At 41.7% G+C, this 25,838-nt stretch overlaps 2 protein-coding genes across 6 annotated transcripts; one reads left to right on the forward strand and one right to left on the reverse strand.

Annotated features, from left to right (window-relative positions):
- The first annotated feature begins 242 nt into the window (after nt 1–242).
- LRRIQ4 (leucine rich repeats and IQ motif containing 4) lies at nt 243–5,299 on the forward strand. Its single transcript, XM_041126797.1, is given in 7 exon segments — nt 243–470; nt 878–939; nt 941–1,114; nt 1,116–1,239; nt 1,241–1,470; nt 1,472–1,763; nt 5,214–5,299. Coding segments are annotated over 7 exon segments (1,125 nt in total). The 3' UTR covers nt 5,229–5,299.
- On the reverse strand, nt 871–22,327 carry LRRC31 (leucine rich repeat containing 31). Of its 5 annotated transcripts, XR_003925555.1 has the most exons (11): nt 19,966–20,245; nt 18,552–18,701; nt 17,973–18,140; nt 15,328–15,495; nt 14,299–14,466; nt 13,366–13,533; nt 12,062–12,229; nt 10,714–10,881; nt 8,866–9,534; nt 1,971–2,049; nt 871–904 (listed from the first exon to the last, which is right to left on the reverse strand). XR_003925555.1 is itself a non-coding variant. In XM_030029210.2 (10 exons), the coding sequence occupies exons 1-10, from the start codon at nt 21,930–21,932 to the stop codon at nt 9,215–9,217; spliced, it is 1,749 nt and encodes a 582-aa protein (XP_029885070.1). In that variant the 5' UTR covers nt 21,933–22,327; the 3' UTR covers nt 6,208–9,214. The 5 variants fall into 5 exon arrangements, 4 of the variants coding, with proteins under 4 accessions (XP_029885070.1, XP_029885072.1, XP_029885071.1 ...); XM_030029210.2 differs by lacking the exons at nt 871–904; nt 1,971–2,049 and adding an exon at nt 21,920–22,327 and having other exon boundaries at nt 6,208–9,534; nt 19,966–20,223; XM_030029212.2 differs by lacking the exons at nt 871–904; nt 1,971–2,049 and adding an exon at nt 19,707–19,789 and having other exon boundaries at nt 6,208–9,534; nt 19,966–20,040.
- Nucleotides 22,328–25,838: the final 3,511 nt, after the last annotated feature.

Here is a 25,838-nt window from a genome sequence, read left to right on the forward strand (position 1 = left end):
CCACCCATCTCTGGAAACGTGATGTCCTCCCAGGGTGGTTGCAGCAGCAGAGAAAAGGGCATCGGGCGGGAGACGACTGACAGCTGCCTCTCGACCTCCACTTTCTTATCATTCCTTAAATGCCAGCTGAAAGGTTTCTTCCATCCAGACATCGCAGGCCAGTCAGGTAGTCACCCCTTCCCACCTCTCGGTCTTTCGCTATCAGCAACAGTACAACTTCGAGGGTTATCAGATTCACCGGCATGTCTCCGGCTCATCTTCTGGTTACAGAAGAAGCTGCCACCTTTTTACAACAGGACACTTCCAGTTTTACAGTGAGCATAGCTGAAGACAAACCTCAGCCAGTGTTTGTGAACATAGGCCTTCAAGGCTCAAGGAGGTTGCTTCGTCCAGCTCCCCTGACTTCACGTGGTCGCCCTCCGAATTTGGCTGTTGGGGCACCTCAGGATGCACTGGCATTCAAACCTATGGTCCTGCTGTATTTACTGCAGGATTCGACCTCAGTGAACCCAAGCAGCTTTTTGCAGGGGTACAACTGAGACTAGAACCTGTCCCTAAATGCTGAATTCTGCCAGTATTTGTTAAGCACAGGAAGGTCTTTGAGAACTGTCGATTTTTAATTATTTTTCTCTTCTGAAATTACAGATAAGGAGCAGAGGTGGCCGAGTCTCAGCAGAGCCAGGAGGCCAGCACAAGGGGCACTCATTGCCCCAAAGTTGACTCTGCTGGTTTTGAGGATGACCATGTTGAGACTGCACAAGATATACCAGTGAAAGAAGTGCCAGAGAATGAAGCTTTCTCCCACACGCGTCCCAGACAGGATATTTTTCAGGATATTGATTTAGCCAACAAGCAACTGTGAAACATCTTGCCAGAGGTCTCAAGTCTAGAATATCTGGAAGAGCTGCACATGGAAAAGAACCTGATTGTAAGCATCCCAAGACATCAATCACCTGAGGCACATGAAGATCCTCTACTTGGATCAGAATTACATGCAGGACATATGTGAAGAACTGGGGGAGCTGAAATGTCTTCTAAGCTTAAATCTAAGTAACAATCCCCTCTCCTGTAATTTGCTGCCAGTTATCAGCAAGTTGCAGCCCCTTTGTCAGCTCAGTCTATAAAACAAACTTGCACGAAATCCCAGTGCAGGTCTGTGAATATCTGCATCGTGTTGAACTGCTTGGCCTTTCTGACAATTATTTCAAGTGTTTGCCTAAAGAAATAGTGAACCTGACAAAAACTCAAGGAAATTTACCTCCAGAAAAATAGATTTGAAAGTTTTCCCAAGGAGCTTTGTCATACTGCTAATTTAGAAATAATAGATCTGGAACAAAATCTGATCAGTCTCATCCCAGAAGACAGAGGCTTTTTGACAAACTTAGTTAAGCTATTTTTAGCTTTTAATAACTTATCCTCCATTCCTCCTACACTGCAACACTGCCAGAAGCTGCCTGTGCTGGATCTGTCTCAATCTCCTGCACAAGCTTCCCCCAGGTTTGAAGAATCTCACTGAAATGAGAGTACTCAGACTGTCTGCTAACAGCCTGGAGAAGTTCCCAAACCAGATCCGCTGCTGGCCGTCCCTTTCCCGTGTTTATCTGAGGAACACCAGACTGCACACAGTACCCAGGTCCTTCATCATATTAACCAGTGTCAGGATACTAGATCTGAGTGAAAATTGCTTTGATGATATTCCTAAAGGAATATGCACTATGAAAAATCTGGAAGTATTGGCCCTGGATGACAGTCAGATACAGAAGGTATTTGTTCCTTTGTTTTAATTTTTATTTTATTGATACCTCCTTTTTGCAAAATCTAAGTTCTTCATTAAAACTGAGTGCCACCTTTCCCTACAACAGTGAGAAGGCATGTTCCACTTCGTATGCACCTGAGCCTAGGTAACTCATTATCACCGATACCTGAGTATTCAGGCAGGGAGACAATAGCAAGAACATGGAAACACTGACCTTTGTGTTGAATCGTAAAGACAACATACTGACTGGACGGATTGCTTCAGTCTTTTTGTGTCTTTTTTTTCTGTGTACTCTGGAAAATAAGAGCTGCATTTGCATAGAATCAATACATCACAAACTGAAACAGAACAGAGGGCAATTTAAAAATGGATGTCATTGTTAATGCCTTTAACACCATTAATATTTGCTGTTCATTTGATAATGAACAATTATGTACCCTAAAGCTGTGTTGTTATAAGCGTAATGGTATTCATGGGCATACTCATTTTAGGGCTCAGAATACACATTCCTTTTTATATAACGCAACTCTTCCAAGGAGATTTTCACTTGTGCAATTTTCTTCTTGAAGGTTACTTATACAGAAGTAGTAATTTATGCAAAAGAATCCCTTTCAGATTTCATTCATTTAAATTACTCTCCCCTGCACTGTGCATACAAAGGAAATGAAGCAGCAGACTAACGTTTCTGCTAAGAAATAAAATTAACCCCATAAGAAATCTTTCCAGCAGAGGAAACAACATGGATTTTTTTGCCAAAATTTCCACCATACTGTGAGGTATAATGTTATATTAATGAGCAGAATATTCTGTGTTCATCCATCAACAGTAAAGCGGCTCCACAGCATTTTCTTGGAGATTTTTCCCTAATAACAAAATCCCAAAGATTACTGTTTAATTGACATAATGTATCTTTTTAATGACTGTGTCTAGATACCTGCAGAGGTGAAAGAACTGACAAATTTGAAATGCCTTAGCCTGTCTGAAAACCAATTCAGTATCTTTCCAAAGCAAATCTTTCTCCTGGAATCATTAGAGAAATTATAGCTGGGACAAAATAAAGGAATTAAATTCACAAGTCTGCCAGAAGACATCAGCAAATTGCAGGTAGGAGCACTAGAAGGGAGAAGGTCTTGGTCTGCTACGGCATGGCACTTCTGTGGACTTCAGCTGCTCCCAAATACAGGACTGAAGGCTCTCCTAATCTCTTTAGGTACATGGTACAGCATCAGGCCAGGGCTGTCAGAATAGGAATAATATCAAAACTCAGTGCTTGAAACACATTTTCTCTCTTTGTGTTTAGTAGTCATCCCAATGGTATCTCAGGTTATAAACCTTGCTTCTGCACTTACTGATATTCTCTATACATTGATTATATATCAAGCTAAGGAAAAAGTCCTTTAATTATTAAAACTTCCACACACATCTTTTTCCAGAATCTGAAGGAACTGCATACAGACAATAATTGTCTGGAGTACCTGCCCACAGCCATCGGCTCATTGACCCACTTGAAAATATTTGACTGTCATAACAATCTCTTTAAACAGCTCCCAGACTCTGTATGCCAAATACAAGCTGAAATACAGTCTTTGTGTTTGTGGCCTTAAGGATGCAAGTACCAGTAAGCATTTTAGAAGAGGGAGGGAGAGAGAGAAGGAAAGGAAGGAATACAGTGCATCATTCAGGGCTCTTCCTGTAATTGTAAGGGAACCAAATAGGATAAAAGTTAGGAACTGGGAGGGTGAGGGAAGTACTGTACCCAAGCCAAGCAGACAGGAGGTCCTCATCCACAACCTACCTCAACCTCAGGGTCTGGGGAAAAAGATGTTTCCCAGAGCTCAGCTCAAAGCAGACCCCCTGATGTGAGAAGACCCACTGGGTCAGCACCAGTGACTCCAGAGCAGTGGCGTGGATCTGGCTCTCCAGGGGTGCTCCCCAGCCCAGTCTTTCCATCTTCCCTAGTTCTCCGTTGCATCTCTGTGTGGCTAAGTTCAGTAGCACTGTTGGAGGACCAATTGGCAGGCCTTTTGAGAGCTGAATTTAGCCACCTGGCTGCCAGGTGAATAGTCTTCACCTGCTGAAGCAAATGCTTTGCTAGGAGAGCCTGAGTTCCATCCTTCTATATATGTGAGCAGATACTTTGAATTTTAAATGCACTGGTGAGATGTTCAATACACACATTCATTACATGCACAGACTGAATTGTTTGTGCCTCATCGATGTGCTGTTTACGGGGAGCACGCAGGAATGCTCCACATCATTCCTGTTCCTTGTGCTGCAGCTGTTTGCTTTTGTGTGTTCAGGTTAGCAAAAACTGCTCATTCAGAACAATCACCTGTCCCGGCTGACTGAGGATTTGGACAGTCTTCAGCAGCTGGAGCTGGTCCTTGTGGATTCAACCCCCTGATTGAAGTGTGCTGTCAGGGGATATCTGCCATCTGGGAATACTTACAGGAAAAAGGCATAAAAAGGCCATGAACTTAAAGGTAGGGGTGTTAAGAAAGCCACCACAATATACATACAAAGCTGTGTTTTTAGTAACAGATACTTTGCAGAACAACTTACAGGACACTCTATGCAACATCAAAAACCGTCTTAAACCACTGTTTGCATCAGCTATGGCAGAGCAATACTTCTATGACTGATCAAGTTAAGGTAGGATATAGGGGCCAGGTCACAATCAGCAGGCACAGAACAGCCCTCACAACTGGCAAGGGAGCTTTCCTTAGTTCCTTGTCCAGTGGAAGGGAAATGGTTAGTGTGTCTAAAAACAAGGCAGATCCTCTAAGTCAAGGCATTGCTTAAAGATGAAACTAACTGCACGTGGCATCTTCACTCTTGCTGACTGTATTTTGACTGTAGAGAGTTGAAGATCCATTGGGCAAACACATTGAAAAAAACCACATTTTTCGTGTCTTGTTTTTTGTTGTTGTTGTTGTTTTTTTCAAAAGAACATCAGTCTGTATCACCAGTAGGCCATGGAATTAATTTGCTCAGAAAAAAAAACAGGGAAAGAAGGAAGGAAAGGCAAATTCTCAGTCTTTGATTCTTCTGAACCTAAATTATTCCCCTGTTTCTGTAATGTCTGTAATTTCTTCATGAACTACTGTGTTTCTCCCAAACTGTTCTTCTGAACTAAAAGGTGACATTTAAAGATGTGTAGACATAATCATTTACTACTCTAATCAAAGGGTCTGGAGGACTACAATGTTAGTCTCCTCCCTGGTAAGAAATTCCTCTTGGAAAAAAAAATAGCACAGAGTAAAAGAAAAGTCAGGTGGCTGGCAGTCTATCTTAGCTGAACACAATGTAGCCTAATACAGAATAAAAGTTTTTTTTGGAGACCGCGATGCGCCTGGCTTTTTGCATCAAGAATATACACTAGTAACACTGTTCCACGTGACTGTTTGCTTTTAGCCTATTCCTCCAGGTAACCAGATTGTTCTTCTCTCTTTTTCAGATCCAAGTGTTGTAGCATGGGTCGATGAATCAGAAGGGGATTGGACCTTTCTTGACACTTAAGAATCTAACGAAAAAAAAGAAAGAAGGAAAAGGAAAGGGAAAAGAGAAGCCTGTAAAAGCCTCAAAAGCAAAAAAAGTGATGTTTGGGCAGAAAAATGCACAGGGCTCTTTTCATTTACAAGAAGGTCAAATGTGAGCAGAGATAAGCGATTAGGAGAGAAGCAGTATTAAAGCATTCGAATCAGTGAGTGTTACAATGAAAATAGATGATTTTTTGAGGTTTGTTTTTGTGTTTTTGTCAACATTGACTCCAGCTGAATCAGGCAGATTCTGAAATATTCTTGAGATGTCTCATTCTGAATGCATGTTATCTGAAAGCATTAAGGCAGCTGATCAACTGCAAATTAGTCTAATCTGTAGGAATCTGGTGCAATGAAGTGTTCTTTGTTCTGAATCCCAAAGTATTTTACATGCAATTCTTAGAAATCTGTTTTCCAGTCAGTGAGGTAGAGCCATATCTAGAGTGAAACAATATTTGTGGCCCCACTTACTAGCAGTTATTTAATGAGTTTTACGTTCAGAAATGATCAGTACCTCGTTTGGAAATATGGAGGAGGATTCCAGGCAGTCAGAACACATGCACTTCTACCAGAACCTGTATTACCATCCTGTCTTACAGAGGTGTAAAAAGCTGTTTTGAAAGTATCATCTCCACACTTTTGCAAAACTGTTCACTGATGTTTTGACAATCTGTAGTTATAGTATTTTGAATGACTGCAAGCTGTCAAATCCTTAGTGTTATAGCTCATCTCTGAAATAGCTTGGTGACTGTAAAACAGACGTCTGTGTACAACAGGCTTATCTGAAAGCAGGGAGTCTGCAGAATGCAATATTCTGCAATGATTGTGGGTCCTGGCATGTCACAACACCTTTGTTATTCAAAAGAACCATGACAAACACTCCTTACGATAATTCTAGCATGCCAAATTTATATGCAACCATGTCCTTCCACAGCACTTTACAGAAAGCTGTTTGTCCTAGACAGCTGATGTCCTTGTCTAGTTTTTATTCTGTATTGCTCAGTTACTCCTTAAACTCCTCCAGAGTTTTATCTGCAGCACACATAAAGCACAGAGCTGGACTGCGACCGGCCACTGTGCAGATTCAAAGGGCACGAGTGGGTGGGAGCAAACCCTTTTATTTAGTTTAATTGGCTGGTCGGAGCTGCAGTCCTGCTCTCCCTCCCCTTGCCTGAGTTGCCTCGGAGAAGGTGGTGGCATCCTGAAGGAGGTGGTGAAGGCAGGGTCACTGAGACCCAGCTCTTCCTAGAGCTCCACCTCCAGGTAGTGTTCTCTGAATGCTGCGGCTACATCTGCACGCAGGGTATGGATCTTATTTCTGTTTGGCTCTTGAATCGATTGATACTGAAACCTCATTAATATGCTTGTTGGCAGGAGAGAGCTGGGAGTGCAGAAAAGTGGGATGGCTTGGGTTTGATTTTTCCATTTTAATAGGTGATTGATGCTGTTTTGGTTGTTTGGAGGTGTCTTACGAAATTTTTTCACCCTAAGTGAAGGCAAAGAGGAACAGAGAGAAGGATGATTCAGAGACTACCAAGGAGGAAATCATTGGAAGAGAGAGATCTCCGGGAAGACAGGACATTTAATAGAAGTGATTTAATAAAAGCTTTTTAGTGGCACAATAGGTATGACAGAATCATGAGAGGGCAAAGGACTCAGAAGGGGATCATGAACAGCAAGTGGAGAGGTTTCTAGCAGTAAGTCCATACTGTGCTCTGGAGCTGAGAATGAGGAGCCCAACTATGACAAAACAAGAAACCCCAACACTGAAGTCCAGTTCAGTCAGTAAGATTACAACAGACACCTGACATTAAACACTGACCAGCTGCTGTACTGAATTAGAGAGAGAGGTTCAAGTGGGAAAGGAGTGATTCAGAGAGATTCTCACAGAACAGATAAAGAATCAATTTCCCAGTTGGACCAAAGGCAGATCTGAGGAGGAAAGTCACAGGAAGGTGAGTGATTAAGAGAAGAGATTGGTGTGCTGCTGTTAAACAGAGATGATGGTACTTCCACATTAGAGTAACTCTCCTGGCTTAAGTCACTACTTGAAAGTCTCTCTTGTTAGCCTTGTATGAAACAGGGGCTCTTTGCTTCACTTCGGAGGTTGAGGATCTCTGTAGAAGATAACTAATCCCACACTGCAGCAATTCCCTGCTACCTCTGATCAAGACACTCCAGTTCACCTCACATTTCTCAGAGCTGGGGGAACCAAGTGCACTTTTCAAGTGGAACTGAAACTGGAACCAGGAAGTCCATGGAGACCTCACATGAAGTCATGGATTAAATGATCAAGGGGTATCAGCACAGCACGGTCAGCTGCTGGTTATAACCCTGACCAGCCAGAAGTTGATGTTGGAAGGGTCACCCAGACTGAAACCTAAATATTGATCTGCATCTGCACGGGAGAACTTGCTGAGAGGGGCCCTAGCAAGTTAGGAAATTGCCACTGAATGATCCTGTTGTACCTCTCCTCCAGGAGATTGCTGCAGCACGTAGATATACTCAGAGCTAATTGAGCAGTACTTTATCCCTCAAGCTGCCTCAGGATTTCTCTAAGACTCCTCACTCAGTGGGCAGATCTAATATCTTTACTTCCTAAAATACCTTACCAATGAATAATCCCACTGCAGTCTTTGAGCTCACGTGTGGGTTAACAAGCTCCATGACACGAGTGACTATGCCAGAATTTCGCTCTGTGTAAGCAAATACAATAAAATGCCAAATAAGAAATTATCAACTAAAAAAAGGAGGAGCCACTTACACATCCCAAGTTGGTGCTTTTTCTAACAAGTCTTGGGCACAAAGCAGCGTGCTGTGCTCTTAGCTAGAAGCTGCCCTGTGGCTTTGAATAATAGACTTTGCTTATTTCCCTCATCTTTAAGGTAAGGATAAGAACACCGCCCATGTCACAAGGTGTTGTGAAGGTTAATGGATTAATCCTGAATGCAGGAAGCATGAAGGCACTGCAGGGACTCCCACTGGCTTTCATATGCTTTAGATCAGACTCTTAGATCTGGAAGTTTGGTTTTGTGCTGCATGTCATAAAAGAGTCTGTACAGAAAGTGCAGTCTGGGTAAGGCCGAAACAGCTCAGGATGAGAAGGAGCATCCCTGAAGTATCCTGAAGTCTTTGTATAGCCTTATCCAGAATGCCTATGGATTGCTCTGTGTCCAAAATCCTTGCTAAGGTAGCAGGACATACCTCTGATTTAATCTACCACAGCATTTCCCTTGCCCCTGAGACCTGCCAAGATATCAATCAACTGTTTCTTACCTTGATTGTATGCTGATTCTGTACACAGCACTTATCTACACTATGAGATGGCATCAACGGCCAGAGCAGAGGCAGAACAGCCCCTTCCCTATTCTCCTTCCTGGACTAACATATAATCCTGAGCTGTTGGGATGCTTTGCAAATCTCACAATTATGTAGATTTAATGCATTCACAAAGAGGCAAAAGTCTGGGGAGAGAAGAAACTAAAATTTAAAACATAGAGGTTTCAAGTATTTTCACATTGGAGGCATCTTCCTTATATACAGGAGGCCACATTCACACTGCCCACCCACCTGCATTAGCACACACCCCGGCCACTTTCCTCCATTGGCAAACCTACAATGTGTCCATGTGAAATCATCATTGCTCTTTTGACAGTAGTCATTGGAGTATTCACAACACAAAGATTAAGCATATATAGTAGCGTAAGCATGGCCCAGAGAATCTGGAAGAATATGTTATTAAATGGAATGATCTATGCATGCAGAAGGTTAAATAACAGTTTTCTGTAATTGTGGAACTATTTCAAGAGCTCTCATGAGACGAGATTACTAAAAACTGGGCAGTCTTCTAAGTCAGAGACACGTAATACTTGGTTCATGTGCTGCTTGTGAAAGGCCTTCCAGAAACCTTCAACCTCCATCAACAGTCAAAACGAATGTTTCTTTTGTTGTCTTGATTAAAGCTTTCCAGTCGTTTTCGCTGTGATTCTGAAAGGACCCATCTTTGCATCCCCAGCTCTGTCAAGGCAGGCAGCTTTGTCAGGGCTGCTAACAACTCGCTGAACCACGTCCCACAGTCACGGCAGGACAATGGGCGAAGACTGACATCCAGCTCTGAGAGTTCTTTGAATACTGCTAAGCCTTGACAGAAAATGACCCACCCTTCATCAGAGATGCTGTTGTTATAACTCAAATCCAGCTTCCGTAATCTGGCTAGATGGCCATCCTCCGTCAGTAACGCTGCAAGAAACAACAGACACAAACACAACTAATACATCCCGGCAATTGCTTTAAAAGCTTATAAGTAAGAAGAGTACCATATTATTTAAGGGTTTTCAGCAGTCAAACAGCAAGATTCAACTCCTCAGCAACATAAAATCACTTGCGGTTGATCTCAGAAAGATTGTTTTATCACAGCTGAAGGAGTGTACAACATTTTAAACACAGGCAATTCAAAAGGAACAGGAGTAATGGGTTAAAACTGTATGGCAACCTGAAAACCTTTGAGTCAGTTGGAAGGAGGTTATAAGTGCCAATTAAAATAGGCAGAGAGGCTTTACACAGACATTTAGAAAGAGGAAAGCAAAACTAGATGAGGTTGCATGATTACAACAGCCACCTCTCACTGTGGGAGTGTAATGGGCCTAATATACCCTAAAGGGAACTGGGATCCTTAATGTATGATTGGCAAAGGAGACACCCATCAAGTGTGAAGTTTGTAAAGTCAAAAATACTCAGGCTTCATCTCACCAGCCTTCAGATTACAGGGCCTTAATAGCTGTCACACAGCTATTGCCAATCTCAGACACTCAAAACCCGTGAGTCAGGCCCACAGAATCACAAGGATGATTACAAAATAAACAGGTTTGTAAAAGGATCCTAGAATTTATTCCCTCATCAGGTTCCCATCTTCCAGTATTCCTCAGCAGCTGCTAAGAGGTGGGTGGAAATATTTCTGTTTTAGTTCTCCCACAATAGTTTGACTCCAGAAACACACCTAATGGACTGACAGCTGGTAGTGCCTGTATTACTGGCTGTCAGCACGTACATTTTCTATAAATTACTGAACCCCAAACCAGCAACTGAGCAAAATAAAACTTCTTACAGGCAGCTTTAAATATCTGATATAAAAAACAGATGCAAAACCTGTGTTTTCTAAGGGCTGCCTTTTTGTATTAATAGATAAAACTGCTAAAAGATTCTTTGCATTTTAGCCTTTTCAGTTTTTGCACTGTGCATGTACAGGACACGCAGTCTTCAGCAAAATTAAAACCCTTTCTGGAAAAAATACTGCTGTATTTTCCATCTTTTCATTTGATTTATGCAAAAACGTGCTCAGCCCATTGAACAAGTCCCTTCTGAATTGTGGTCTAAATGCCCTGGCTCTTTGACTGCTAGTAAATACCATGTTATACGTACTTAGAAGTGCCAAATCTTCAGCCACCAAGTTACAGCTGCTCAGTCTTAACACTTGAATCTCCGTTGCAAGCTTTAGTGCTCCCAAAAGCAGCTTTAGGTTCCCACCAACGCACTTATTCCAAGAAAGGTCTAATATCTCCAGTTCAGGAAGGTGAAGGGCAGCCTCAGCTGAAAAGATTAAGACCAGCAACTTCTGCTTACTAAGAGAAAACAACATGGCCTCAATAGACACCTCACCGGCAATTCACCTGTAAATAGGCTCCTAACAGGCTGCCTGCTTGTGCTTAGAATGACTTACTTTATCCTAATAAGTCAGACAAAAAATATCTCCTGTGCTCTTTAAAGAATACAAGAAGGGCCTGCCTACAGAATCTTTAAGGATACTGCGGAGGGGTTTCTTGTCTTTCTGTTCACGTTATTGGCTTAACCTTGTCCCACTGAAGTCAATTTAATTTAACAGCTTGTTTTTAAGCCATTTAATATCAATTCAAAGACAGCAATTTTTTGCTGTGAACTCACCACACAAGGTGAAATGCTCTGTACCTTTTGACAACACTGATTTCCATGATGTCACTCTTACATAATTGTAATGATATAAATATAGTACTCTTCCTGCAGGGACCTCAGACCAGTTTAGCTTGCTACTGTTTCTGCTGAAGGCAGTCAAGTTTCAATGCCACTAGTAAACAGTACAAAATATATTATAAATGCACAATACACAGTAACTAACAGATCCCTCTGTACTTAGATTTCATGTGCCATATGGAACACCTATCAAAGGGACAGTGTAGCCACTAATCCACTGAGATGTGCAATAAGTAGGCAAAAGAGGCTGAATTTACATATCCTCTGTTAGATTGGACTTTTCTTCATGGCTGTGCAATATCTTTTCCACTACTGCAGTCATTGCCTCAGTTCCTCCATTGCCCCATGCTTAACTCTATCCCAGAAAGTTTCTGCTGAACTTTCACCTGCAGTGAGGTGAAAAACCTTCAGTCAAAACTTTACCCCACTAAACTGCAAATGCAGTGTCATAACCAAATGATAATTACAGCATAATATGAAATCATGTTTTCCTTTCTCTTCCAAAATTAGGCAGTATATGAAAGCTCACTATCAGACAAAGGACTAAAAGGACTTCATCCAGTCAGGTATAATGGGGAAGGACATACAATGGCCTTCCCTTGCAATCAGGTCCCATGAAGCACTGGTTTCATCACAGGCTTTTTCACTCGGGACCTGTGGTATAATATAACCATGATCTTTGGAGTTCAGCCAAAGGAGAATGAAGTGCTTTGTCCCACAAGGATACACAGAGAATAGACATACTTTAAAAAAACATTCCTACCTAGTGATGAAAACGACTCTTCACCTAAACCACAATTGCTGATGACCACAGATTTCAGCTTTGGTAAAAACCTTAGCCTGCCCAGAAGAGGATCAGATGAGACTCCTACACTTTTATTTGAGGATAAATTCAGCTCTTGAAGACTGGAGAGCAAAGGTATCACCTGGGCTATGAAAACATGAAATATTTATTAGACAGTCACCAGCCAGAACAAATATGTAGTTGTATATTTGCTTGACATCATTTCTTTTCTTTATAAATCAATCCAAAAGTCAAGGCCAGGTTTTGACACTCAAATTTATGGTGAGTAATGTTTTAGTCCATAAATAGCCTTGCCATTTTCAGTAGGAATGTTTAAGAAATTAGGTATTACATACTGTGTGGAAGGTTGTCAGAAGACGGCATCCTGCTGCAATTTTCTAGGTGAAGTAGGGAATTTAACATTAAATGAGATGGGGGTTACTTCCAAATGTCTTCACTGCTAACTGAAACTCCTTTATATTCATGTTACTATTCTCTATTAGTCAATAAATTAAAAATAAATCAGGATTGCTATTAATAATAGTTACTATTTCCCAATGCTTCAGCAGCAGCTTTTCAAATAACCTTCTTTATCATGGAAAATAAGATGTGGGCAATATAGGCTTTGAGTCATGGGATTTTTTGTTGTTGTTGTTGTTGTTCTAAAGAGTAAAAACCAGTGTCAAAAAGTTGTTATAATGCACACAGAAAAATAAACTGTCTTACTGATTGAATGGGAAATGTCTTTCTTTTCCTAATACTATTTATGATTTGGATCAATTCAGCATGGAGACTGTAGTCTTCAGCTTTTCCATAAAGCATACAGCAGCAGCAATGCAAGATCTCCTAACATCACTCTCTACTCGACATACAGTTCACTAAGCAAGTTTTAGGCAGTTACATTTACGTGCACATACACACCTTGGATCCATGACAATTTATACCAGTGGGGGAACTGTCGCGGGATATTTCCAAAATTACTGATTATCAAAAAAGCAGTGCTTGATGGCAGTTCCTACATTCCCATCACGGGTCTGAACCATGGCAGATTCAGGTCCTTAGTTCCACGTGGGATCAAACACTATGAGATTACCTTTGATTCAGCAAAAATAACATTCCATATTGATCAAGAAAGCTATCCTCCACAATGCACTTCCAGAACTGCCTAACGAAAAACGTACTGAGATCTGCTAGACTAGGTTAGGCAGAATCTCTTACGCCTTTGAGATATTTTCAGAAGTCAAAACCTAGATTCTTAATGGATTTCATCAACATGTCCTTACACAAAACGGTCACGTCCTCTTCTGTTACACAGCACTGGTGGAGATCAAGGACTTCGAGGTTTTTCAAGCTGGCCAAATGAGCTGTTGAGTCTTTAAAGCCACCACCAATCTCTTTGTTACATGATATGTCTAATTTTCTTAGCTCTGCAAGGTGCTGTAAAGCAGTGTCTGAAATGGAAAAGGGAGCATGCTGGTCACCGGCTGCTACAATAGCGCAGGTCACAGCTTTAGCATTTATTTACTTTAACATCAAAGTTTGCACAAGGTATTGCAGGCAAAGCTCTTACACTAAGCTTCAGCATATAATCACAGTGGACATACAGTAATATCACAAAGCTTCCCCACCCATGCAACTCCATTCTTCTCTGAAAGAGCAGGTGAAGGTGAGGCCAGGTCATCCCCCAGATCCATTCACTCCTCAGCCTTTTGCTGAAATTACTAGATGTGGTAGTTAGTGCCAGTTGTTTTATTTTATGGATAAAACCTCCACTAGGGAGAGACACAGATAATAAGCCCATTTCATATGGCTTCACTGGACACTCATTAAGTGATAATGGTGAATTTGGGTTTCCTTCTGAGAGTAGGATTAGCTTGTTAGAAGTTAGCTAGCCTGTCTGTGCCCTTGTCTATGTTCTGTCTGGGGAGAGAAGAAGCATGTCCAGAGAGCCACTAATCTACCCTAAGATGTGTCTCAGATAAATGGTGTGGAGGGTGACTGTCCCTACTGAGTTTCACATGCTTGAGCTCAGGGAAGATAAATGCTACTCCTGCTGAAAGTCTCTGTAGTCTTTTATCAATCCTCAAACAGCAAATAATGATTGGCCATTAATACTGCCAAACCATTAGCAAAATCCCACCTCATTGCCCTTCTTAAATGGTTTTCAGATGTACAATTTATTCAGAATGAAAGTGTTTCTGAACATAAAGTCTAACCTAAGCCCTGGAGGCTGTCTTGCTTTAATCCACACATGTGCAAGTTTAACTCTTTCAAGCCTGGCACATTTTTCAGATCCTGAGCAATAACCTTCATGCTGCAGCCGATGTGTTTGTTGATAGAGAGATCTAATACTTCGAGGTTTGGGATCACATTTAGAATTTCAGCTGGGAAAAAAAGAAAAGAAAACCAGAATTGGTAATTGTCTGGCATACATACAGATGAACCCTATTAAAATACAGCACCATGACAAACAGGAAGAGATAGGCTGGGTTTGCCTATATGTGTGGTTTAGACTTACTAAGTTCCTGTTCTACTTTAAAAATATATCAAAACAAAGATTGGATAGGCATCAAGAAAATCAGTCAAAAATCTGTGTGAAAATAAAGGTGAAAAAATACAAGGACAGTTAGAAAAACACAGGGGAATAAAAAGCAGGAATACAAAGAGTAAGAAAAATTTCTAATGAAAAGATCTAGGACTGTATGTTGCATGTGGGCCATGTCCTGCAGCGGAGATGAGAGCACAGGGGCTTCTCTTTAGGGGGAAAATATCTTTTAAAACACAGAGTCAGATCAAAAGACCACACAGGATTAAGCTATGGTGAGAAGAAAGAGGGGAGGGGTGATCAGTGGTTGCCAACCCAGCCTAAATTCCCATCCCTCAGGCCTTCTTTCCCATCCCATAACTAACTACAAATTTGGCTGCTTACTTTTAAGCAATCAATGTTGGAAATTCTGGCACACATGACTTGATCAGGGTCTCAAAGGATCCAGCAACCCTGGACCACTGAGGCAGCCAGACTATGGTTTAGATCTAGCTATTCTTCTTCTCAGCCCTACCTCACATGATTAGAGAGGACAACTTTCTTCTTTGGAAGAATGTGCATTAAATCCCAACACTGTGTGGTAAATACTGTTACAATGCAGAGCCTGAAATAAAATAACTTTCCACTAACATTGAGCTCAATACAGACATCATTTAAGTCAAACAAGCCAGTCTCCGTCCAGCTAGATGAATACACATACCAAGGGATTCTCCATCCTTTGCTGTCAGGTTACAGTCTGTAATTTTCAGAAGTTTTAACTTGCACCCTTTCTGGATTTTTTTTGTCAGGAGTGATAGTTTTCCACCTATGTTACTGTTCCATGATAAATCCAGTTCTTCCAGTTGAGAAACAATTTCAAATGCCTCTCCTGTAACAGAAGTCTAAGATGATTCATTCTAGGTATCAATTTCAGTGCAAGACAAAAATAGACGTTTGGAATATATTAAAGAAGAAGGTTAGCCACTTAGTTCTCAAATTATTATATTTTGAATGGCTTTCCAGGAAAATTGGTGGATGCCATGAATTGTTGCTACTGCAGCAATGTTGTATAAATTCTCAGCTTGTCTAAGGAGCAATACAGATCACAAGTCATTGTCACAGTACACACAGACCTGAAATTTATTCAGGTTCCCAAATCCTCATCAGACTGTTTGGCTGTCATTGTAGACCTGTGCCAGGACCCAGAAAGCCTAGACTATAGGGAAATCAATACAAGTGTCAAGTCTGAATTTACTGTCCTGTACAGTTATGCTCTATTTTAGTTGTCAAACTTCCAACGTCCTCTGTACTGTGTCCGCAGGTCATTTTGGAGGGGATGAAAAACGTCCTCTCACAACTATTTCTGAAGCGTAAAAGTTTCATTTCTGACAGGAATTTCTGACTCACTTCATAAGGAATCACGATGAGCATTGTTTTGACCCAAACTAACTTTCCCATTATTTCAAGGCAGACAGCACTGGTTTTGATTACATTCAGAAAAATTAGCCTTTTCCAGGCTTGACGCACCTGCCAATGTGAACTGTGTTAGTGCTTCTTTGTAATACTAGCATCCCACTGCAAAATCCAGCTTCCTAACTTCCTTTGTAGAGGAGGGAGGCAGATGTATATTTGCATAAACTCATTCCCAAGAAAGATAAATTAATCAGACCATATTCAAATGCAATTTCAAAGTGTCTTACACAAATTTTTGATCTAAAGTCTTGTCATCAACCTAATAATTGAGAATTGTATTTTAATAATAAAAACACTTCATGTCTGTGTGTTTTCATAATTAATTCTTCGCAAAAGATTTATAATAGAAAAATAATTATTTCTGTTGTTGTAAGTGAATATCCAGGTTTGAGAGAAAAGGACAGGTCTTAATTTTTATTTTTGCATTTATTTTAAATTATTGCCTGAGTCTTGAATACTGAGCAATGCTCTACAGTTGAGAAGTGGTTTTGCCTCTGCAGCATAGCCTGTTTCTGTTTGACATGGGGACTAGCATTCCAGACACATTTTCCACCCAGAAGATAAATAAAGGACTATAACTCCAGGAATGGTTTCCTACCACCTCTCACAGTCACAGCTCTGAGCAACCACATAGGAAAGGTTGATATTATGGTTATATTTGAGGCATTGATTTCTAAGCAGAATGCACTGAGTCCACAAGTGGCCACATTTCCACAGATAGATGTAGCCATAGTCAAACAGGCAGTATCGGCCTAAATACACATGCTATTTTCAAAATCGCAGGCAAAATCAATGCAAACTGACTGTTGATATTGCACATGTCAAGGGCATCACATTTTGACTGGAAATTCAAGTCCTATGATCAGTTTTGTGTCTGTCTCAGCAGAGGCTAAGCCAGAAGATGGAAGGAAACAGCACAGAAGAACCAGGCAGAATAAATCAATTGGAAATATAACTAATAAAATTCAAGAGAAAAAAAAGTACGAGAAAAGGGGTTGGAAAAGAATGAAATAAAGTTGAAAAAATATGATAGAAAATGAAACACAGATTTTACCCTCATCAGAAACGGATCAATTACTTTCACCAGCTTTTGTAGAGATGCGTTTTTCCTCCTACCATATATGTCATTTTATTTCTGAACCTTTCCTGGAAAAAGCCTGGATATGAATGACATAAACCCCAGCTTTATAACTCAGACCAGTTTTTAGAACTTGCAAAATAAGCAGTAGTTTTTATAATTCCTAGTTCATTGAGTTTGCCCTTCTTTTAGATACATATCACAGACTGACCCCAGAGTAAGCTCCAGGCCCAGAGGTAAGTGACGCAGTATCAGAACCTGAGTGCATAACATCACTTTTGAATCTCATGCTTTGCAGAAAGCAGGGTTGCAGGCACTCCAAGCAAAGAAGCAAGCAGAGGAATAAGCTTCTCTCAGACTTGCAAAACCAAGTCATAAAGCTCCAAGGCAGCACTTCCAGTTTTAAGTCTCTTCCAAAAGAACATCCCTTTTTTTGTGATAAGCACTCATCTGTCCTGCAGCATGAAGACCTAAGCTGACCCTATGACAACTGACTCTGTTTCAGTTCTTCTGTCTACCATTAGATATTAAAGCTAGCTAAAAAAATACTTATCAAAATTGAAAACATGGTTTCCTGCAAATAGGACTGAATTCTGTTCCCTTCTGAATGTGAAAGCTTCATACCCTGAGGAACAAACTTGGCAGAGCTACTCAAATGTATAAGGTCACTCATCAGCCCAAGCTCTTTCTACTGTTTCATAGCAGGAGTTCACGCTGCCCAGCATGGAAGCAGCAGGAGTAGGATGTAGGAAGAGATGAGATGGATTACATTAGACCCAAGCTGTCTGGAAGTAAATGTAAATGAAATCCTGTACCTAAGGAGGTGACATCCTCAGCTGTCAGCCTGCAGTTGTTAAGTCGAAGGACTCTTAGCAGGTTCACATGATGAAGATGAACAGTGAGAGCTTTCAAAGTCCCACCAACACAGCCATTCCAGGACAGGCTGATCTCTTCCAGCTCTGGGAGAAACGGCAATAAAGAAGCTGTAAAAAAAAAAAAAAAAAAAAGAAAAAGCGTATTCTGTTTGCATGTTATTTGCACACATTGGGTGTCAATACATCTTAATACAGAGATGTTTTCTACAACCAATACAGCATTATAAAGCCATGACAATTTGTACCTCAGTTTTCTTATCTGTAATTTGAGAGTAAGGACATTAATCTGCTTCACAGACCTGTATGATTTTTATATTCATATATATATATATATCACATAATTTACATAATTTATTAACTATCATTTCTCAGGGACCTGGGACCACCAGATGAAATGTTAAATAAAGCCAGGCCTCTATAAAAAAAAGGGAAAGGAAAAGAGGAGAGTGAATAACTGAATAGGCAAATAAGTATTAAATAAATGTATGAAGTGACTAGTTGAACAAAATGTGTATTTACCCAGCTCTGTTACATCTGCTGCACTTAACGCACAATTATTTAGATCCAGATTCTTGCTGTTGGGTTTCTTTCCCAGTTTCTGCATGAACTGGTTAAATCTCTGCTCACCAGATGGTGACTCTGCTCCAGAAATGAGATGTGAAAGTCCATCTGAGTAACAAAGAAATAGGGCCCTGGTTACCGCTGCTACTAACACAGTGTGTAAACCCTGTCTGTGGCTGTTGGGTGAAGACTTAGGAAATGTACTAAATCTGTCAGTAAACCAGACTCTATTTTTGATCAATGTGGACCAATAACCTGAGTGATAAGATCACTATAGATCTAATGCAGAGTGAGAAAAGAATCTCCTGTTGCACATCTCCACACTACCTTATGCCGGTGACTTGGGATGTTTGCACCACCAGTTCAAGGACATTAAATTCATGCAAAACTCTGAACTGCAGCAGTTATTCTGGATGCACAAGTCGTATAACCACCTCTGTGTGCCTGCGCTGTAGCTGCACTGCTGCAATACAGCCTGTACTCGATCAGTCAGCACCGAGTGGCCCCGGGATTGTGTGATGAACCTGCTACTTCCTTCATGACAGCCTGTGTTCATTTCCATACATTGTCTGTGTAACGCAGATCCTGCTTTTCTTGGCTGTGCAAAGCAACCCCCACTTACGTTCTTCTTCCATGAAGTTTGTACAGCAAGGAAAATTGCATTTACATTCATTGTTAAACCCTTTAACAAATCAGTAATTTCATCTAATAGGTGGAAAAAAGCAGCCAAAAATTACACAGAATAGCAATCCCACTCTCAGGAGCTGTCCTCTCATTGTTTCCCCAAACCTACCCAAAACTCTTAGGACAAAATGATGGGGTTCTAAGCCTCACCTCCCCGCTCCTTTTTAGAAACAGCCTCATTTTCTATGGTGCGGATGTAAAGAGTATTCTTGTGTGTGCAAAATAACATACATGATGAATTTCCATTCCCTTCCCCTCCCCCTCACCAGTGTCAAGTGGTAGGAAACATCTGCTCTTGTTGTCTTCAGATTGCTTTAGCAGCAGGGCAGACAGAGACCAATCTTAAATACAACAAGCAAAGCTACTGCTCAAAGCTTGGCTTTGAAACCAAATAAGCTCTGCAACTAATGAGCTGACTCTAGCACTGACCTCTCACATTGGAGATCAAGAGAGAGGTCACCCAAAAGCTTTATCCCTCCTCAGCAATATGGATCTCACTCCTTGCTTGGCACCTCTCAAATTAGAGAGCACATCCTTGATAATGTTCCAATCAGAAGCAAATCCTGGCTAAAGGATAAAGTGTAGGCAGCAAAATACAGGACTTTGGCTAGCAAGAAAAGCAACTGATTTTCTACGAAATTAAAATATATACACATGCACATGTATTTCACTATTGTAGCAGCATTACCTTCTACAGAGAGATCTTGCTTCTCACTCTCATCATCAGCTCCAGAGTTGTTTATTTCTGTTTCTTCAATTTCCCCCCTGTCCTTGCCTTCAGATTTCCCAAAGTCAAAGCCCCTGAAGAATTTTTTGATGGCTGAAGGCTGCTCTTTTCTTTTTCCAGGAGAGGATCTCTTCCCTTGGAACTGTTTTATTACAAAGTCAAATGGGGAACTCTTCGGGATGTCCTCTTCTTGCTTATCCTGGCTGCTCTGAATGTCATCTTTCAGGGAATCAGCAAACATAGAATTAGTTTTACTAACATTTACTCTTGCTTACCTTCTTTCATAATGGCAGATGCACTGAGAATTTCCTACCATTCCCTCCGTGCTAATATCAGAAAAGCACTGTTTAGTAGACCACACTCTGAACTCATTTCTCCTCCTTCAAAAGGAACTGGTAATGCTCAGTATTAGCACAGCAGACTCAGTGGTCCCAATTCTCAATGGTACAAGTATCACTCTCTGCTGCCTTGTTAATGCAGACTGCCCTTAAGGCCACCCCACCTGGCCACCAAGCGCTGAAGGGCTAACCTGCTGCTTCCCCTACCATTTAATCCCCGGGTTCAGTTCACAGTCTTGTGGCCACATTACAGAAGCAAGGCTGAGGTGTCCCCGTTCTGAGGGGATGCCAGGTTAAGTTTGACACCAAAGTGATTCTTCATGCCAAAGGCCAGTCCAGCAGTCAGGAAGGTGAGAGGAGGAAGTGTGCAACAAGGAGTGCAAGGACATCCTTGCCTGAACAATGTCACACACTCCCAAGCTCAGGGTGGAACATGGAGATGAAACCCCATTAACCTTACAGCAAAGCTGAAGTGATAGTGCAGAAAACAACGAGATATTGTAGCTACGAACACTGGGAGTGTGCCACTGCTGGAAGAAAACAAGCCCCCCAGATAGCTTGTTTGGAACAGTTCAGTAGTGTAGCGACCTCAGTTTCAGTGACTAATTCACAGGTAAATTAAAGTTTGACTTTATAATTTATAGACACTCTTTCCTTATTTCTGTTTTTACTACACAAGCTATAGCATCATCCGGTGATTCTGAAGCTGCTTTGTTTTTCTCTAAATATTAATTTAATGCTCGCTCTTTAGTTTTAATGCTAGCCTTCGCCCGCACACACATGCTTTTAATGGAGCAGTCATAAAAACTAAGCAGGCATTCATTGACTTTTGCTTTGCGAGGACTATGTAGAAAAGATATGTCTCAAGTCCTGCTGTGTGCCGTTGACTGCACACAGTCAGGAATGTGCACAGGGGAATGACTTGTGCTCGGACCTCGATCCTGTAATACACCAGAGCTCATGAACGGATTTCTGTGCTCACACAGATTCCTCCTTCCCCAGTACAGACCCGCACACAGAATTCATTTCACAATTTGTTGTTATCCATAGAGTACATGAACTCAATCATTTTAATAATCATCAGTTATACAGAATATCACTGGCATCAGCTTTCTGAAAAAGAGAAACATGTGAAGAAGTATCAGGAACCCTATGACTTGCATAGATAGTTTTCATGTTATAGCAAGAGTTGGGTCAGGGGGAAAATGTCAAAATAAAGCAAATGTAGTTTTTATATACACATACTTTTCTTTGTGTGTGTGTATATATATATATAAAAATGTGGGTATATATACTGATGTATATAAATGTATGTATATTTTCTTACTGTGTTGGAAGTTATCTGTCATGATACCAGTGTTCAAGGGCAGACCGCTTATAATTACAAAAAGCTGATGCATTGTGTAAAGTCTTGCTCTTAATAGCCTGTCACAGCTGTATTTCTTCTAAGTACAAAAACTATACAAAACAATGTACATAGCTCTACATGCACATTTACTGAGCTGTAAAGCAATGCTGGTTACTCTGGCTGTGTTTTCACGCTGTAGAGTGGCATTATTTTAAACAAAGAAACGTACCTGTCTTTTCCATTGGTACACCTGAGGATCTCTTTCACGTTCTACAGTACTTTCAGGGCTTGCAGGAGAAGTGAGCCATGACATGCAAACAAAACCTCACTTCTTTCCCTAATAGGACTTTCCATGTAGTTTTCTTTCAAGAGTTTCTGTCTTCATCAGTTTGATAGCAGCTCTGCACAAGTGGTTTGTGGGCTCTTTCCCGATGCCTCTATTCCTCTGTAGTGTCTCCCAGTGTCAGCCTGCTGTCCCTGGCCTCTCTTTTCGGGGAGGGGGTTGAGAAGTCCATTTAAATGCTCTGATCATGTCCCAGCTCTGATCACTCACGAGGCAGAAATCAGGAAGTGACCGCACAGACTTCGATACTGCAGGCTAACCACTGCATGTCCCTGAAACAGCTGCTGTTAGAAGAGGCTGAGTCACCTCATAGATCAGGTTTCAAGACTACCTGAAGAAAAGCTCTTTGTTTTCCCACCCCTTTTGTCCATACTGGTCAGAAATACTGCTGGAGGCTGAGCAAAGCCGTGCTGTCAGCAGGATGTTGCATAGTTCAGGTAGAAAAAGGAACACAGCGGACTAGTGCACCCCTGTTCACTTTGGGGCAACAGGAGATGTGAGACGGCATACTGCATCATCCCACACAATCTGCTTGTAGGCAACAGTGTGATACAACATTACGATGCAATACATACATCAAACTTCACTATACCTTTTTTGTCTGTCTGTCTGTCCTGGAATCTGATTTCCATGATGGCAAATGTTACAATTTCTAGCTTAAACATACTCATGGCCATTTATGCTGAATCTCTTGAGCTTTGATGATTCTTTTTAATCTATGAGGTCTTCACTTTTGTAGGCTAAACCAACCAAACTCTTCTCGTCTCCCCTCAAGTGGAGACTCCATTTCCCTTATCGCTTCCTGCTCATCTTTGTCTGCACCTGTTGCAATATAATTTATACTTCCTTACGTACAAGGGACCATTCAGCGGTATGTATACACTAAAGACATATGCAGACTGGAGTGCTTTTGGTGGGGAATGATAAAGCTGGTCAACAAAACTAAAGATTTATTTGAAAGCAGCTGAGCAGACACCAGCTGTGAGGACAGGCTTGACTCAGTGTGTCAACGTACAAATGATTCAGACAGGGTGGAATGAGGCACGAGCTGCTGCTAGGAGCCAACAGGATAAGATTAAGAGAAAAAAAAACTTAAAGTGAACATCAGTAAAATCTTCCTGCCCATGAGAAGTACCATGCTGGGAAACATTTACAGTAGGAGAAAATGCACAAAAACACTGTGATGAACCATCTTTCCCTGCAGGAATGGAGGGCACATTTCTATTCCCAAAAAGAAAGAATCTCCAAGTTGGTTTTAGGGCTTTCTTACACCGGCAGTGGCTGTCATGTCCCAATTTCTGAAACTAGCATCTCACTACAGACCTGTATCCACTGGGAAAGATCACCTCCCTGAGTGCTAATTCCCTTCACATGTTCAGGCATCTCAGCTACGCAGTCTATCGAAAATCCCAAGCTTTTCTGTTGGTAAGGAACTCATTGAATTTGACAGCTCTTTTCCACTTGTGCTTAACAACGGAGTGGCCAGGGATGAAACGGAGACAAAGCAACCCATGTTTGTGACATGGGCTCTGCTGGCCCTAAACACTCGATGCCCACTGCAGTTCAATGAGAACATGGAATGGGAATATCTGATAATCTCCACTCCCTGGAACTGGGAATATCCTTAAGTATGAAGCACCAATTACAATGGTTAGGCTGGGCTAACTTGAATGTTCTGACATCAGTATGTTAGGTGATATGTTGCCCATTCAGAAATTCTTTCACCACTTTAGGTTGTTGAATGATAGTGGAAATACCTCATGGCAGCATGACAGCATCCCTGTAATCTGGTGAGAAGGCAAATGTAGTTTTGCAGTGACCTAGTTTCCTCTTCCTAGAAAGCAAATCTTTAACTTTTTTTACAGCAGCTATGAAGGAAGAGGGGACAGCAGGGTTATCCCAAAACAAAGCAGGATAACTAGAGCGAGGTGGGCTGAAAACACGAGCATTATTACTTTGCAATCAGCCCAGGCTGTGCTGTGAAGACGCAATATGTCATGACGGCCAGGCCCAGCCATGCTGCCGTTAGCTGCTAGACTGGGCCTTGCTGTGTCGGTTGCTGTCTCCTCCATGGCATACTTCTGAACACGTGTCCTGCTCCTGCCTTGCGGACTTGTGCGTCTGCTTCTTGCAGTACGTCATGGACAGCACAGGCCAGGCTTAGCTTTTGGAGTTTAAAAATAATAAATGCCTTCCCCTCTCTATCCAGTTAAATGGTTTGTGACCATCTGCCGAGTGCTCAGTGTCACACTTGTTTATATCTACTCTTCCTTCTGTGTAGACCTGGGGCAAGGTTAGGAACAGAACCAATTTTGGAACAAAATAGTTAAAGTGGCATCCCACACAGCATCCACTGGTGAGAGATTAATGTGGATTTTTGTACTTTGCCTCATTGTGACTCCTTAATCCCGCATATATTCCAAAGAAATAATGCCATTAGAGGATTAGTGCCACAAGTTCATTTGAAAAAAAGGATTTGCAAACACTGAAATCCTATATTCTATGTACTTAATCACTGAGTATCATTTTGGGGATTTCCTCTCCCTTTAGTAGTGTCTCTTTCAATGAAACCCAAGCAAAGTAGCAACTCTGTTTTGGACGGCCCTTATTAAAGGAAAACAAAACCTCAAGCATCTGGTTAAAATAATACAGAATCTAAACACACTGGACTAAACCCATCCTTGCTGTCGCACAATCATTGCAGTTATACCAGGGAGGCACTTGGCCCATTATTTATACAGAATGTAATGATTGGGGATATCTATCTGCTAGGGATTTTTAATATTCTGAGTCCTGTAGCATGTAGTAACACAGTGACCCTTGCTTGCTTCTAAGGCAGTTCCCTTTCCCACCTTTGTTCACACGCAGTGAAGCCACTGTTCTCCTCTCTGTGGGAGAAGGAGACTGAATCACTGCCATGTTATTTTTTCTCCCTTTCCTTAGCATGCATCTCTGCTGCTCCATTTCCCCTTTCTGCATGACTGTCCCTGCCTGCAGCAGCCTCCATGAGCTTCTCTTGCTTGGCTCGATTTGCTGCAGGCTGCCTAGGTGAAGTGGGCTGTTGCATGGGCCAAGAAATTGCTAGGGGTGGAAAAATCCTTATCGCCCCATTGCTGACTACCAGTGCCACGTGACTTTCTCTTGAGCTGTGCTGAGTCAGAATACCTGTGCCAGGAGCTGCTGCCAAACGAGGGCAGGGTAAGAGTGGCCTGCTCCAGTACCAGGTTCACTGCCCTCATCTTTCCCAGCCGTGTACATCAAACCATGCCCCTCACAGACCACTCCATTCTCTCGCTCCTGCTCTGTCCCTTCCCTTCATCCTCTGACTTTCACCAAGTTCTGACCCCTTATAACCGAGGCAGCAAAATTCAGTCTTGCCTACATAGCTGAGAAGCCTTCAGCTGGAACTGATGGTATTTTGCTAGCGCCACAATATCTGTGTCATCTGCTAATTTGATGTTGATTCTCCTTACACCCAGGCAATTCACAGAGCAGCAGGGATCGGCTTTAAGGCCAGACAAAAACCTTCAGAAGAGACTGCACACAGGATGGGCTGGAAGGACCATTCCCCGCGGATGAATGAATAGACGCAGCTGCACTCAACTAGCGGGAAGTGCTCTGCAGAGCCTGGGTTAGGAACCATAGCTTGGGCTTCCAGGTAGAGCTCAGCAGTGTGCTGCCATGTGGATAAACACTTTTCCCATATATTCTTACACTCTCAGAAATATTGTGCAACACTGACACTTCCCTGGAGCAAACTCATTCCAGACTTCCCTACACTGTGATCAGTGTGCATGCCTGAGGA

The sequence above is a fragment of the Aquila chrysaetos genome, chromosome 10, assembly GCF_900496995.4.
Source record: "Aquila chrysaetos chrysaetos chromosome 10, bAquChr1.4, whole genome shotgun sequence".
NCBI classification, from domain to species: Eukaryota; Metazoa; Chordata; class Aves; order Accipitriformes; family Accipitridae; genus Aquila; species Aquila chrysaetos.

What these genes read in the sequence shown, in the direction of transcription:
- LRRC31 (XM_030029209.1), bottom strand. Translation starts at nt 20,245, where the DNA reads ATGTTTGCTGATTCCCTGAAAGATGACATTCAGAGCAGCCAGGATAAG. An exon ending in TGAGGATGTCACCTCCTTAG is followed by an intron (nt 15,496 to 17,972) that starts GTACAGGATTTC and finishes CTTCTGTTACAG; the next exon opens with GAGAGGCATTTGAAATTGTT. An exon ending in TGAAGATTTGGCACTTCTAA is followed by an intron (nt 9,535 to 10,713) that starts GTACGTATAACA and finishes TGTTTCTTGCAG; the next exon opens with CGTTACTGACGGAGGATGGC.